Below are 13959 nucleotides of genomic sequence, written 5' to 3'. Positions count from 1 at the left end.
GGCTTCTACAGCCAAAAATCCTACCCCTTCTGATAGAGATTCCAGGGAGCTGGATAGATGGGGTAAGAAGGTTTATACGTCTGCAACCTTGGCAATCAGGGCTTTAAACTGCCAGTTTCATATGCTTAAATATCAACAGCATGTTATGGGCTTACTGAAACAGAAAATGGTGTTGATTTCTGATTGTATGGAAAATAGAGTTACAGGATTTATTACACTCAGCAGAACAGGTTGGAAAGCATACTTTACAATGTGGTTTTGATTCCTTGGAGGCCTCTTGCAGGGCCGCCATAACTGGATCTGTCATAAGAAGGCATGCCTGGCTCAGGGAGCAAAATCTGCCTGATCATGTTAAAGCTAAATTGTTGGATGCCCCTTTACAGCATGATAGTCTGTTTGGTAATAAGGCAGAAGAGGTTTTAAAGAAAATTGAAGACAAAGCTAAATCTATGCAAACTGTAAAAGACTTCTTGCAAATGCAGCCACCCAGGTTCAGTAGGCACTGGCCTACTAAGAATTGGTCCTTTCCTGTGTTCAACAGAGCTACTCAGGGCAAACCCAGGTGCTCAAAAGGCTCCCGATATCAATCACAGGGATCTTACAGGTCAAAGCAATGGGGTGCCTCCACCTCCAAATTTGGAGGTAACAAAGCACAACCCTACAGTAAGCAGTCTCAATGACTTTCCTCTACCATCTCCAAGCACTTATCTGTTGGCAGCCCCCTTGGAGGGCAAACTAGCACTTCATGCTCAAAATTGACAGTTAATTACCCAGGACAAGTGGGTATTAAACCGTATCCCCAGGGGTACAGATTTCATTTCCATACTTTGCCAATTCCAAATGGATGGCCAGATCTGCCACAAAACCAGTGGGCAGAGGCCCAGAAACAAGTCATGTCCCTCATGGATATGGGGGCTATTCAACCGGTACCAGAAAAGGAAAAAGGACAAGATTTTTATTCAAGATTTTTCCTGGTACCCAGAAAAGACAAATCATGTCGTCCAATACTAGATTTATCGATTCTGAATACATTCCTGGATATTCCAAAATTCAAAATGCGGACTTTACAACAGCTACTGCCTATGCTAGGCAAGAATGCCTGGTTGGTAACTCTGGACTTAAAAGAGGCATACCTGCATATCTCAATAAGGGAATCTTGCAGAAGATACCTCCGATTCAAAGCAGGCTTTTTGCATTACCAATTCTCTGCACTGCCCTTTGGCTTATCTACTGCGCCCAGGGTCTTTACAAAGTGCCTGGCACCAGTAATTGCATTCTGCAGACAAAGAAACATTCAAATTTATCCTTATCTGGACGATTGTCTCATTCATGCAGAGGACAAGGACACTCTTCTTCAACATCTGGCTTTTGTAAAAAGGCTTCTAGCATGCCTAGGGTACACCATAAATGAAAAGAAATCACAACTGGTGCCCTCTCAAATAATTACATTCCGGGGTGCAAGCTTGAATACAACTGCCCAGATGGCTTACCAAACACCAGGCAAACAAATGCAATTGACAATATACTTCAAACAAATGGCAACAAGATCCCATTTATCTGCAAGACAAATTCTGCAGGCTTTGGGGTTCATGGCATCCTGCATTCTACTGATTCCATATATAAGACTGCATATGAGGAAACTTCAGTGGTACCCAAAAAGCTTATGGAGTCAACATTGTCACAGCCTGGAAACAATGATTCCTCTCATTCCCTGCCCACAACCGGAGTTTTTTTTGGTGGGCAGAGACGTGTCACCAAAACAAGGAACTGTCATTCACTCTACCCCCTGCCACCCAAACCCTAACTACAGACACATCAGACTATGCTTGGGGGGCCCACCTGGCAGGGAGATGCATTCAGGGCAAAGGGAGCCCAAACCAAATGCATCTACCTATCAACCAGAAAGAAATACTAGCTGTTCAGAATGCTCTGACAGAATTCAAGGACTTACTTCATCCAGGACAACTACTGATAAAGATGGGCAACACCACAGTTATGTGGTACATAAACAAGCACGGGGGGGTACCCATTCCTACCCCCTTTGCAGACTAGCCATGGCCTTGTGGAACACAGCCTTGACTTACCAAATACATCTTCAAGGTCAATTCCTGCCAGGAAAGCAAAACACTCTGGCTAACGACCTAAGCAGAAATCTTATTGACCCACACAAATGGAACCTGGATCCACAAATCTTCAGCATGTTAACACACAAATGGGGAAGCCCAAACATAGATCTATTTGCCTCTCCCCAAAACTATCAGTTGGACAAATTCTGCACAAGAACTCTTCACAAAAAAGCATGGAAAGTGGATGCTCTATCCTTCAGCTGGAAAAAACCTATCAGTCTATGCCTTTCCCCCTCTGCCTCTACTCTTCAAGGTTTTATTAAAAGTCAGACAGGAAAAAACCAACAATGATTCTAATTGCTCTGGACTGGCCTCGCCAACACTGGTACCCACTTCTAAGGAATATATCCCACCTTCCTCTATGGTACTTACCTCAAACACCTCATCTATTGTCTCAGCAGAACTATCAAATTCTGCACACTCCGCTCCAAACTCTGAATCTGGCAGAATGGCTAATCAACTAATTATTCAAACCACACCTCTCAGTAAACCTGTGATGGATGTCATTTTGGAAGCCAGAAGGCCTAGTACTAGAAAATCTTATGCTGATAAATAGAAGAGATTTTGTGCTTGGAACCAAGCACAAGGAATAGATGCAGCAAAGCCCAATATTCCTCAGATTTTACAGTACTTAACTGAATGCTTGACAAGGGCCTATCTTTTTCTTCAATAAAAATCCATGCCTCTGCCATCTCGGCTCATTACAACACAGAGCCTCCCCTCTTTTCTCTTCCACTACTAAAGCAGTATCTCAGAGGGGCTAAAACTTTAAGGCCTCCTCGGAGAGCGCCAACTCCTGCATGAGACCTCGATTTTGTGCTGGAAAAACTCGCCCTGCCTCATTTTGGACCAGCAGCTACTGCGGATATAAAATTTCTGTCTTGGAAGACAGCTTTTCTTTTGGCAATCACTTCAGCTAGAAGGGTTTCAGAACTACAGGCTCACATGGCTGTGGAGCCTTTCATTATTTTTTACCCGGACAGGGTGGCCCTCAGGACCAATCCTTCTTTTATGCCTAAGGGGTGGGATCCGATGTGACTCTCAACCGGACCATTTATCTGACAACTTTTTTCCGAAATCCGCAAAACAAGAGGGAGTGGATTCTGCATTCATTTGGATGTACACAGACAACTAAGATTCTACTTAAACAGGACAAAATCTCTAAGAAAGTCTGAGCAACTACTGGTAGCATTTGCTGCAGGATCAGAGGGGAAGGTGATATCAAAGCAGACTATTTCTAAATGGATAAGCCATTGCATTCATTTTTCTGCTTGCACCATGGTAAACCTGTGCCCAAGGGAATTGGATCCCATTCCACCAGGGCTGCCTCTACTTCAGCAGCTTTTCTCAGAGGGGTACCTACCAGAGACATTCTAGAAGCTGCTACATGGAGCTCAGTTCATATGTTCACAAAGCATTATCATTTACCTCTCTTCTCTAAATCCAGGGCAGGCTTTGCCACTGCAGTCCTGCAGGGCCTTATAGCTGCTCCTAATGCTGTTTAGTTCCATCCTCCCATCCATAGCTTTGGGATTCTACCCAAATGTAATGACTGCAACAGTAAAACACGAAGAACATAGTACAGTTGTGTGCACTTACCATAAATGTAGATGTTCGAGTGTATTCACTGTTGCAGTCCAGATTACCCACCCACCAGCCCCCTTACTCAAAAGCCTTTGTGGTGTATTTGCTTTTAGTTGAAGGTAATTTTATGATGTCCTTCAAGGATGCAGCTGCAGTCCTAACATATGGGTTGTCCTGCCTCAGGCAGCCCTTCGGTCGGCCGGATTCCAAAGTCTGGGTCTGGCCTCGGCTGATGTCGCACTTCACCCGACGTCATAGCTGCTGTTTATTGGGTATAAAGGCATCAGCCAACGCCATTTTCCCCAGTCTTTCTTGCCGCGCGGTGCCCGAAGCAGAAGCTGTTCGCAAGTGCCGGTCGGTCAGATCCAGAGATTTCTACTACCGAAGACTTCTAAAAAGCTAAGTACCCCGTTGGGGACTCTTTCTTGCCTCAGCCGATGTCAGACAAAGTAAATAATTGTTTAACTTGTGGGAAACAAATACCTCATAAGGATTTCCACTCTTACTGCCTTCCTTGCTTAGGCCCAGACCACGACGTATCAGCTTGTCTAGCCTGTGCTTCCTTCAACCGACGGACACTTAGACGTCGGTCGGAGTTTGCAGAGGAGTTTTTTGGTCCCGCTTTTGCATACAAAATGCCGTCGGAGACTCCGACTACTCAATTAGCTAAAAAGCGCAAGGAAAAGGACCGACACTCGTGGTCCGCGGTTTCGGCTGAAACCACGGTTAGGCCAACCGCGAGTGTCTCGGTTTCGGCTGAAACCGAGTCCCCGGTTCTTCCTTCAGCCGAAAGCATGCCTCCGATAGCCGAGGCCTCACAGAGCATGGCTGAATCTGCTACTGAATTTACTGCTACAGAAGCTGGCGCCCAGGATTTGTCAGACACTATTCCTTTAGACATATCTACCCCTGCACGTGGGGCTGCTAGACCCCCTGCTTCTATGTCTATCAAGGCTTTTGCCAGGGCTAAAGCAGCTAAATCTTCTAAGGCCTTACCTGCAAAAACTCCTTCTCATAGGCCTACCTCTAGTTCCCAAATGCTCAGCCTGGCTGAGGATCTCATTTCTTTGATCAGGGGATCCCAACCTCACCCAGACAGGGCCTCTCAGCCCCCTCTAGACAAGAGGCCTAGGACTGAACCCCCGGAACCTGTTTCTACAGATTATTCCTCGGATGACTCAGACAATCCAGACTCTCTCGAAGACCCATATTCTCCTTATGAGGATTCTGATGCAGAAGACTCCATTTCTTCTGCTTCTCCTCCTGAAGAATTTTCTTTTGGGGAAATCTTGCATGCTATGAGGGAACACTTCCAATGGCAGGGCCAGGATTTTTCAGAAAGGAAAAGGCTAAGGACCTTTTTACACTTACCACAGCATAGGCCTTTAGCCATTCCGCCAGTACTAACAGTTGTTGATGATGCATATAATGATGTCTGTACTGCCCCTGATTCTCTTCCTCCGGCCCCTGCCAAGCCAGACAGATATTACAGGATCCCAGACACACATTACCATTTGTATAAGGCTCCTGTTGCAGACCCTGAAACCATTTCACAGGGCCCTAAAGGTGTGGCAGCTGCTTCTGCCAAAAACCCTCTTCCCTCTGAAAGGGAATCTAGAGCATTAGAGAGATGGGGTAAAAAGGTTTATACTTCTGCTACTCTTTCGGCCAGGGCCTTGAACTGTCAATTTCACATGATTCAGTACCAGGAATTTTTGTTAGACCAGATAAACAAAAAACTGTCTTCTCCTGAACCTTTAGACCGCAAGTTCCTTCAGGATTTGGTACATAACTCTCAGCAGGTCAGTAACCATTTCTTAAAATATGGCTATGATGCACTGGAGGCTTCCTTTAGATCAGCTATGAATGGAACAGTGATTCGAAGGCATGCCTGGTTAAAAGAACTATCCCTACCAGACCATGTTAAGTCAAAACTCCTAGATGCTCCCATGGAGAAACAAAGTTTGTTTGGCTCCCCTGCACAGGAGGTTCTAAAGAAGGCGGAAGAAAAAGCAAAATCTGTCCAAACAGTCAAGGATTTCTTACAGGTCCAACCTCCGAGGTTTAGCAGAAATTGGCCTTCGAAGAATTGGTCCTTTCCAGACAACTCCAGAGCGCAGAGAGGCAGAAATAGACGCCCCAGAGGCAAAGGTCAATCTAGGGGTGCCTACAGGGGACGTCAGTGGCAACCTACCAACCAGAGAAGTACTGCCACAGATTCAACTACAACCACTTCCACAGGGCAGACACAATGACTTGGCTCTAGTTCTGCCTACCAGGGAACAACTGGAAGCACCCTTGGGTGGAAAGCTAGCCTTATTCTCTGACAACTGGCATTACATTACAGGAGACAAATGGACTTTACAAACAATAGACAAGGGCTGCAGGTTTCACTTCCACGCTCTACCAAAAAAGAGAGGAATGCCAAACCTACCACCAAGCCAAAAAACAGACGCTCTAAGACAAGTCAACAACTTACTAAGGATGAGAGCTATAGAAGAGGTACCACCTATGGAACAAGGCCAAGGATTTTACTCAAGGCTTTTCCTTGTACCAAGAAAAGAAAATCAATGGAGACCTATTCTAGACTTGTCCGCACTGAACACATACCTCATTGTTCCAAAATTCAAAATGCTGACCCTCCAGCAGCTTCTTCCCATGCTGGGCAAGAAGTCTTGGCTGGTGACTCTAGATCTCAAGGAGGCATACCTGCACGTCCCTATATGACCAGATTGCAGAAGACACCTCAGATTTCTTGCAGGATCAGAGCATTATCAATTCTCAGCATTGCCTTTTGGCTTATCTACTGCGCCCAGAGTATTCACGAAATGCCTGGCATCAGTAATTGCTCATTGCAGGCTACAGGGGATTCAAATTTACCCATACCTGGACGACTGCCTAATACAAGCGGACAACAAGATTTGGAAAATGTCATACAACTGTTGCAAGCCTTGGGATACACAGTCAGCATGCAAAAGTCAAGACTAGTACCATCCCAAAGGATAACATTCTTGGGTGCAGAACTGGATACATCAACTCAGATGGCTTTTCTCACAAAAGAAAAACAAAAACAACTACCAGCCTACTTCATGACATTAACAACACAAACTCGGCTTACTGCAAGGAAAGTCCTGCAAGCCCTGGGCTACATGGCATCATGCATAATATTGGTTCCACATGCCAGGCTGCATATGAGAAAGCTACAATGGTACCTAAGGAATGTATGGTCTCAACACAAGCACAGTCTAGAAGCCCAGATTCCAATAATTCCATGCCTGAAGCAAGAATTCCTGTGGTGGGCTCAGGCCTGTCAGATGAACAGAGGCTTGCCTTTCCACAAACCTCATCCAAACCAGACCATCACCACGGACGCCTCAGACCTAGGATGGGGGGCACACATGGTGGACAAGTGTATTCAAGGCCTATGGACCCAAGACCAGCTGAATCTACACATAAATCTAAAGGAGATGCTGGCAGTGAAACATGCAATCCAGGCATTCAGACCACTCCTTCAACAGGGTCATCTGCTGATAAGGACCGACAATACCACAGTCATGTGGTACATCAACAAACAGGGAGGTACACATTCATATCCTCTATGCCGGATGGCAATGGACCTGTGGAATGTGGCCCTGAATCTCAACATTCAACTTCAGGCCAGATTTGTACCAGGAAAAGAAAACTCTCTAGCAGACACCTTAAGCAGAACTACCACGGATGCTCACGAATGGATGCTGCATCCAGATATCTTCAAAACCATAACAAAGAAATGGGGACTACCAGAGATAGACCTGTTCGCCTCCCCACACAACCACCAATTGAAGAAATTCTGCACAAGAGCATACCACCCACTTGCTTGGAGGGTGGACTCCCTTTCCTTCAGCGGGAAAAACCTGACACCATATGCTTTTCCACCTCTTCCCTTGATGTACAAAGTTCTACTGAAGATCAGAGAGGATCAGCCAAGGGTAATCCTGATAGCTCCAGACTGGCCGAGGCAACATTGGTACCCGCTACTGAGAAGCATGTCTCGGACACACGCATGGCCTCTACCTTTATGTCCCTTACTTCTAACACAGGACAATTACAAGATCCTACATCCAAACTTGAAAACACTGCAGCTAGCTGCTTGGAATATTGCATAAAACAAAATAACCCAGGTTTATCCCAGAGGGTTAAGGACATTATCCTGGAGGCACGCAGACCTTCCACAAGGAAGACTTATTCAGCCAAGTGGAAAAGATACCTCATTTGGAGTGCAGCAAAGGGAGAAAATGTCTCATTGGCAAACATAGCACACATCCTGGAATATTTAGCAGAACTGTTCCACAATGGCCTGTCTTACTCCTCCATTAAGATTCATGCATCAGCAATTTCAGCAGAATACAACATGGATCCTCCTGTCTTCTCTCATCCTCTACTCAGGCAGTTCTTGAGAGGAATCAAAAATGTAAAACCTCCAAGGAAACCACCTTTACCTACATGGGATCTCAACTTTGTGCTGGAAAAGTTAACACTTCCCCCTTTTGAACCAGCAGCAACAGCAGAATTACAGTTCTTGTCTTGGAAAACTGCTTTCCTGCTAGCAATCACTTCAGCAAGAAGGGTATCTGAGTTACAGGCATTAATGGCAGTACAGCCCTTCCTTATCTTCCATCAGGACAGAGTCTCTCTGAGAACTAACCCTACCTGTATGCCAAAAGTGGTCTCCAGAGTATCATTGAACCAAGCGATTCATTTACCTACATTCTTCCCCAACCCACAGAACAGGGGGGAAAGAATACTACATACCTTGGATGTGCACAGGCAATTACGCTACTATCTGGACAGAACTAAGACTAGCAGAAAAACTGAACAGCTTCTGGTAGCATATGCAACAGGAATGCAAGGAAAAGCAATTTCAAAACAGACAATCTCAAAATGGATAGGAAATTGCATTTGTTTTTGCTACTCTTTTCATGGATAGACAACTCCTGAAAATATCAGACCTCATTCCACAAGAGCTACAGCCACCACTACAGCTTTCCTACGAGGAGTGGCTACCAAAGACATTTTAGAAGCTGCTACTTGGAGCTCCGTGCATACATTTGCCAAGCATTATAATCTACCCTTATATTCTAGATCCCGAGCAGGTTTTGCAACTGCTGTTTTGCAAGGGATCTTAACTACACCATCTTTATCTTAGTGCCTCCTCCCCCAGTTTGGCTATGGTATTCTACCCATATGTTAGGACTGCAGATGCATCCTTGAAGGACATAGTACAGTTTTGTACCTACCATAAATGTAGATGTCCGATAGGTATGCATCTGCAGTCAGGATTACCCACCCTCCTTCCCCTCTGTGGTATTCCTAGGGTATTTACCCCTTCTTTTAGCTAGCTGGGGGAATCTATTATGGTGTATTTGTTTGTATATATGTATATACTTATATATCTTTATATTGTTTGCTCTCTACTGTTTGGAATTATTTGCATTTATCCAAATTGAGCCTTCCTAGAGGGCACCTGGCATCTGGGGCAAGAAACACTGAGGAAAATGGCGTCGGCTGATGCCTTTATACCCAATAAACAGTAGCTATGACGTCGGGTGAAGTGCGACATCAGCCGAGGCCAGACCCAGACTTTGGAATCCGGCCGACCGAAGGGCTGCCTGAGGCAGGACAACCCATATGTTAGGACTGCAGATGCATACCTATCGGACATCTACATTTATGGTAGGTACAAAACTGTACTTTTTCTAAAGTGCATTTATATATTTACAGATATATATATATATGTATATATGTATATATATATATATATATATATATATATATATATATATTTTTTTTTTTTTTATTTCTCCCTATTTGGGGGGCACCTGACATCTGGGGCAAGAAGAACTGATTAAAATGGCGTCGGCTGCATGTTTTATACCCCTGACGACCTGACGTCATGGAAGAGGAGACAGCAACTGACGCAGAACCCAAGACTTGTTATTCAGGCCGACTGAAGGCAACCTGCCAGCAGATTATCCAAATGTAATGACTGCAACAGTGAAAACACTCTAACATCTACATTTATGGTAAGTGTACACAACTGTACTTTACCCTCCCTCCAGCCCCCTTTCTTCTTTTGGCTATACCACTACTCTCACTTACTATACTCAAAAAGCTTTTTGGTGTATTTGCTTTTTTGTTGGAGGTATATCCTTGTGTTATAGATTTAATTGCTTCCCATTAGGGGGGCACCTGACATCTGGAGCAAGAAAAACTGATGTAATGGCATCGGCTGCATGTTTTATACCCTTGACGACCTGACGTCATGGAAGAAGGGACAGCAACCAATGTAGGACCCAAGACTTTGTTAATCAGGCCGTCTGAGGGCTACTGCAAGCAGATAACCCAAATGTAATGAATGCAACAGTGAATACACTCGAACATCTACATTTATGGTAAGTGTACACACCTGTACTTTTCTTAACTCTTTTTACCTAACCAAATATTGATTGAATATATATAACATTACTGTATTTTGATAGATTTTCATAAAATGTAATTTGTGCTTTTAATCCAGTGTTTTAAACTACACCAAGTGTGCATAACTCAGAGAATTAAGGATGTGAGCTGTCAGACTTTCATCATGTAGATTGTCACTCTTATTGCATAATATGGAAATCTGAGCAAGTCATTTAGCAAAAACAATTCTTCTCTGTTAAAAAGAGTGACTGTTTCCCTGGTGAACCTAACTATAGCACAGGGGAACAAAGAAAACAAATGCGTGTGTGTCTTCAGAGTTTTAGTCTATAGCATCCATTTGCATTTCTATTTTTAAATGTACTGAATAATGACATTTTAAATTTAAAATACTGACAAGCTTGTATTTCTTTCATTCTGTTTGTGCTTATTGTCCAGGTTTCAGCAACGTTTGCTGCAAGTTTGGTGACAAGCCCTGCTATTGGAGCTTACCTCTGTAAATTTTATGGGGATAATCTGGTGGTGGTGATGGCCACAGCTGTAGCACTTTTGGATATCTTTTTCATCTTGGTTGTTGTACCTGAATCACTGCCAGAGAAGATGAGGCCAGCATCATGGGGTGCTCCTATATCCTGGGAACAAGCTGATCCATTTGCTGTAAGTAAAGGATATAGCTATGCCTGATGCCTGTTTTTGCTGTGGAAATGGAGGTAATGCTTCACCCCTAACTAACCCGCATAGAAATATAGAATTGTGGGTGCCCAGATAACTTGATTTAATGTGACTTTATTTTAAAATCATTAAAAGTGGTTTCCCTGTGCTTGATCAGGTGTAAAGCAGACAGATCTAAACTCAATGAGTTTTTGTTCCTTGATTTGAAACTACACTATCTGTCTCTTTTTCCTTTTGGAATAACACCAGTGTAGTTTCTCTTTGTATGCCAGCAGTGATTTAGAGTTTAGGATTTTCTTTTTTTTTTTTTCTCCTTGGTTATATGGCATTATTTTAAGTGTTCTTGTATGTAAGAAAGGTGATATGGGGTACAGGGAGGATTTTTACTGTAGATTCTGATGATGTCATTTTCATTTATCCCTCAACTGATGGGGTCTCTGATCCAATTTCAGATCTGACTTGGCCTCATGGATCCAGCTGTCCAGATATTCCCTTTACCCTTAATGCTCCACCATTCTTGCATACCTCTGATCTCATTTGCCACTACATCTTCATTCAAACACAGATTTTCTGTTCTAAAGATAGGAAGTTAACAAATAATTCTTATACCCTTTTTTGCAAGTTTTCTGTCTGTAGTATCTCCTTCCTCTTCTTCCTTTGCTCTTTTACAGACTCTGCTTAATGTTCAAACCCTTTTCTGATATTTTAAACTCCCTTTCGAGTTAGGCCTCTCTACCCTTTTCTTTCCGTCTTCAGAGACACCTGGACCCTTTCTCCACCCCAGTCTCAGCAGTTCTCGATTTTTTGGGCATCCATTTTTAACAGGGCAAGTTGTTCTACTTGTTCATTTCGCAGCTATTTCAAATTTTCACTCTGGTGCGAATCATTCTTCCTTGGTTTCTTTGAAATTGTGCAAGGGGACCTTTTTACTCATGTTCCCATTTAAAGATTCTACCCACTCTTGGGATTTGACTGTTTGTTAAAAGCTGATGTTCTTCGTGTTTCACTGTTGCAGTCATTACATTACATTTCACCAGCCTGAATACCAGAGTCTTGTATTCCTGCATCGGATGCTGTCTCCTCTTCCATGATGTCAGGTTGTCAGGGGTATAAAACATGCAGCTGACACCATTACATCGGTCTTTCTTGCTGTGCGGTGCCCGAAGCAGAAGCAGTTCGCAAGTGCCGGTCGGCTGACTCCTGAAATTTTCGTTTTCGAGTTTCAGAACCAAAGTCTTCAAAAAAGCTAAGTACTTCGTTGGGGATCCTTTTTCTTGCTCTTAAACCGATGTCAGTAAAAGTTAACAATTGTCTTACCTGTGGAAAGCAAATACCTCATAAAGATTTTCATTCATATTGCATTCCTTGCTTAGGCCCAGACGCACGACATACCTTGCTGTCAGTTTTGTGCTTTATTCATCCCCAGAACTATTCGTCATCAGTCTATTTTTGCAGCAGAGTATTTTGGTACTCTGTTTAACTATCCAGAAATGTCGTCGGTAAGCCATCCGACTACCGATTTTCTGAAAAAGCGTAAAGATAAAGGCAGAGACAGACCGCATAGGTCCAAAACTGCCGATGACGCTTCCGCTAAGCTAGTCACCTGTTCGCCGGTATTCAGTGAGGCGCTTTCGCAGCCCCTGATACCTGCTACTTCAGATTAGCAGGCCTCTTCTGAGACCCATTCGTAATCCGTTATGCCGCGAGATGCTTCTTCGACTATGGAACCTGCGGATGTCTCTGCCTTGGATGGGTCCGGAGCCGCTGTGCAGGCACCGGCTTCTGAGGGTGTATTCAGGCCTGCAGACTTGCAGTTCAAACCAACGCTATCTTATTCTTCAAGGCCTAAAACTCGACCCACGCCTAGAAAACCGACATCCAAACCACATGGTCAGGCCCATATGCCTAAAAAACAAATGATAAGAATGGCTGAAGACCTTATTTCTTTAATTAGGGGAAGCCAGCCTTCCCCCTCTAAGAGACCTAGAACTGAATTCCCTTCTGATTCTTCTGATCAGGATTCTGAAATTTCTGTTTCTTCTGATTACTAGGATTTGCCTTTATCTACCTATGAGGATTCAGACGCAGAGGATTCCATTCCTCTGCTTCCCCTCCAGAAGATTTTTCTTTTGGTGAAACCTTGCACACTCTTAGGGAGCATTTCTGCTGGGAAAGCCAGGATTACTCTGACTCCAAAAAGAGGCTAAGGGAATTCTTACTCCTCCCTCAACACAGGCCTTTAGCTATCCCCCCTGTCCTGGACATTGTAGATGACTTCTTGGAATCCAGCCTTGCCCCAGACACTTTACCTCCAGCTCCCAGAAAACCTGACAGGTATTACAGAGTACCTGACTCTCACAAATTCCTCTTCAAGAATTCTACTGCGGACCCAGAGACCATTTCCCAGGGACCTAAAGGCATTAAGGCTACCACTGCCAAAAACCCTACCCCGTCTGATAGAGATTCCAGGGCCTTGGACAGATGGGGTAAGAAGGTATGCACTTCTGCTACTTTGGCCATTAAGGCCTTAAACTGCCAGTTTCATATGTTAAAGTATCAGCAGCATATTATGGGACTACTTAAACAGAAAATTATGTTGATTCCTGACTGTTCTGAATATAAAGAATTACAGGATTTAATGCATTCTGCTGAACAAGTTGGTAAACATACTTTGCAATGTGGTTTTCGCTCTTTAGAAGCATCTTGCAAGGCTGCTGTCACTGGGTCTGTACTTAGAAGGCATGCTTGGCTTAAGGAGCAAAACTTGCCAGATCATGTTAAAGCTAAATTACTGGATGCTCCCTTAAACCAAGACAGCCTGTTTGGCAACAAAGCAGAAGAAGCCCTTAAAAAGATGGAGGAAAAAGCTAAATCTATGCAAACTGTTAAAGATTTCCTGCAAGTACAGCCTCCCAGATTTAGTAGGCACTGGCCTTCTAAGAATTGGTCCTTTCCAGTCTCAGTCCAAACCCAGGAACAGCAGACCACCTAGGCTACAGTCTCAAGACACTCACAGGCCTAAGCAGTGCGGGGGATCCCACTTCCAAAGCTGGAAGTAGTTAGACACCCCCTATGGAAAAATGTCACAATGACTTAACCTTAAACCTTCCAAACCCTGCTCAAC

The 13959-nt window shown here is 44.0% G+C and overlaps 1 protein-coding gene across 1 annotated transcript in view; it reads left to right on the top strand.

Annotated features, from left to right (window-relative positions):
• Positions 1-13959, top strand: part of MFSD14A (major facilitator superfamily domain containing 14A) — a 953206-nt gene that overhangs the window by 341849 nt on the left and 597398 nt on the right. Inside the window, exon 6 of the mRNA XM_044085782.1 lies at positions 10602-10820. Within this exon, the coding sequence (XP_043941717.1) occupies positions 10602-10820 (219 nt within the window). The remainder of the gene's footprint in view (positions 1-10601; positions 10821-13959) is intronic.

The sequence above is a fragment of the Protopterus annectens genome, chromosome 10.part0 (genome assembly GCF_019279795.1).
Source record: "Protopterus annectens isolate FY-2018-M chromosome 10.part0, PAN1.0, whole genome shotgun sequence".
In the NCBI taxonomy this organism is placed as follows: Eukaryota; Metazoa; Chordata; order Ceratodontiformes; family Protopteridae; genus Protopterus; species Protopterus annectens.
The sequence above is the reverse complement of the archived record's forward strand: the minus strand, read 5'-3'. Positions and strand labels throughout refer to the sequence as shown.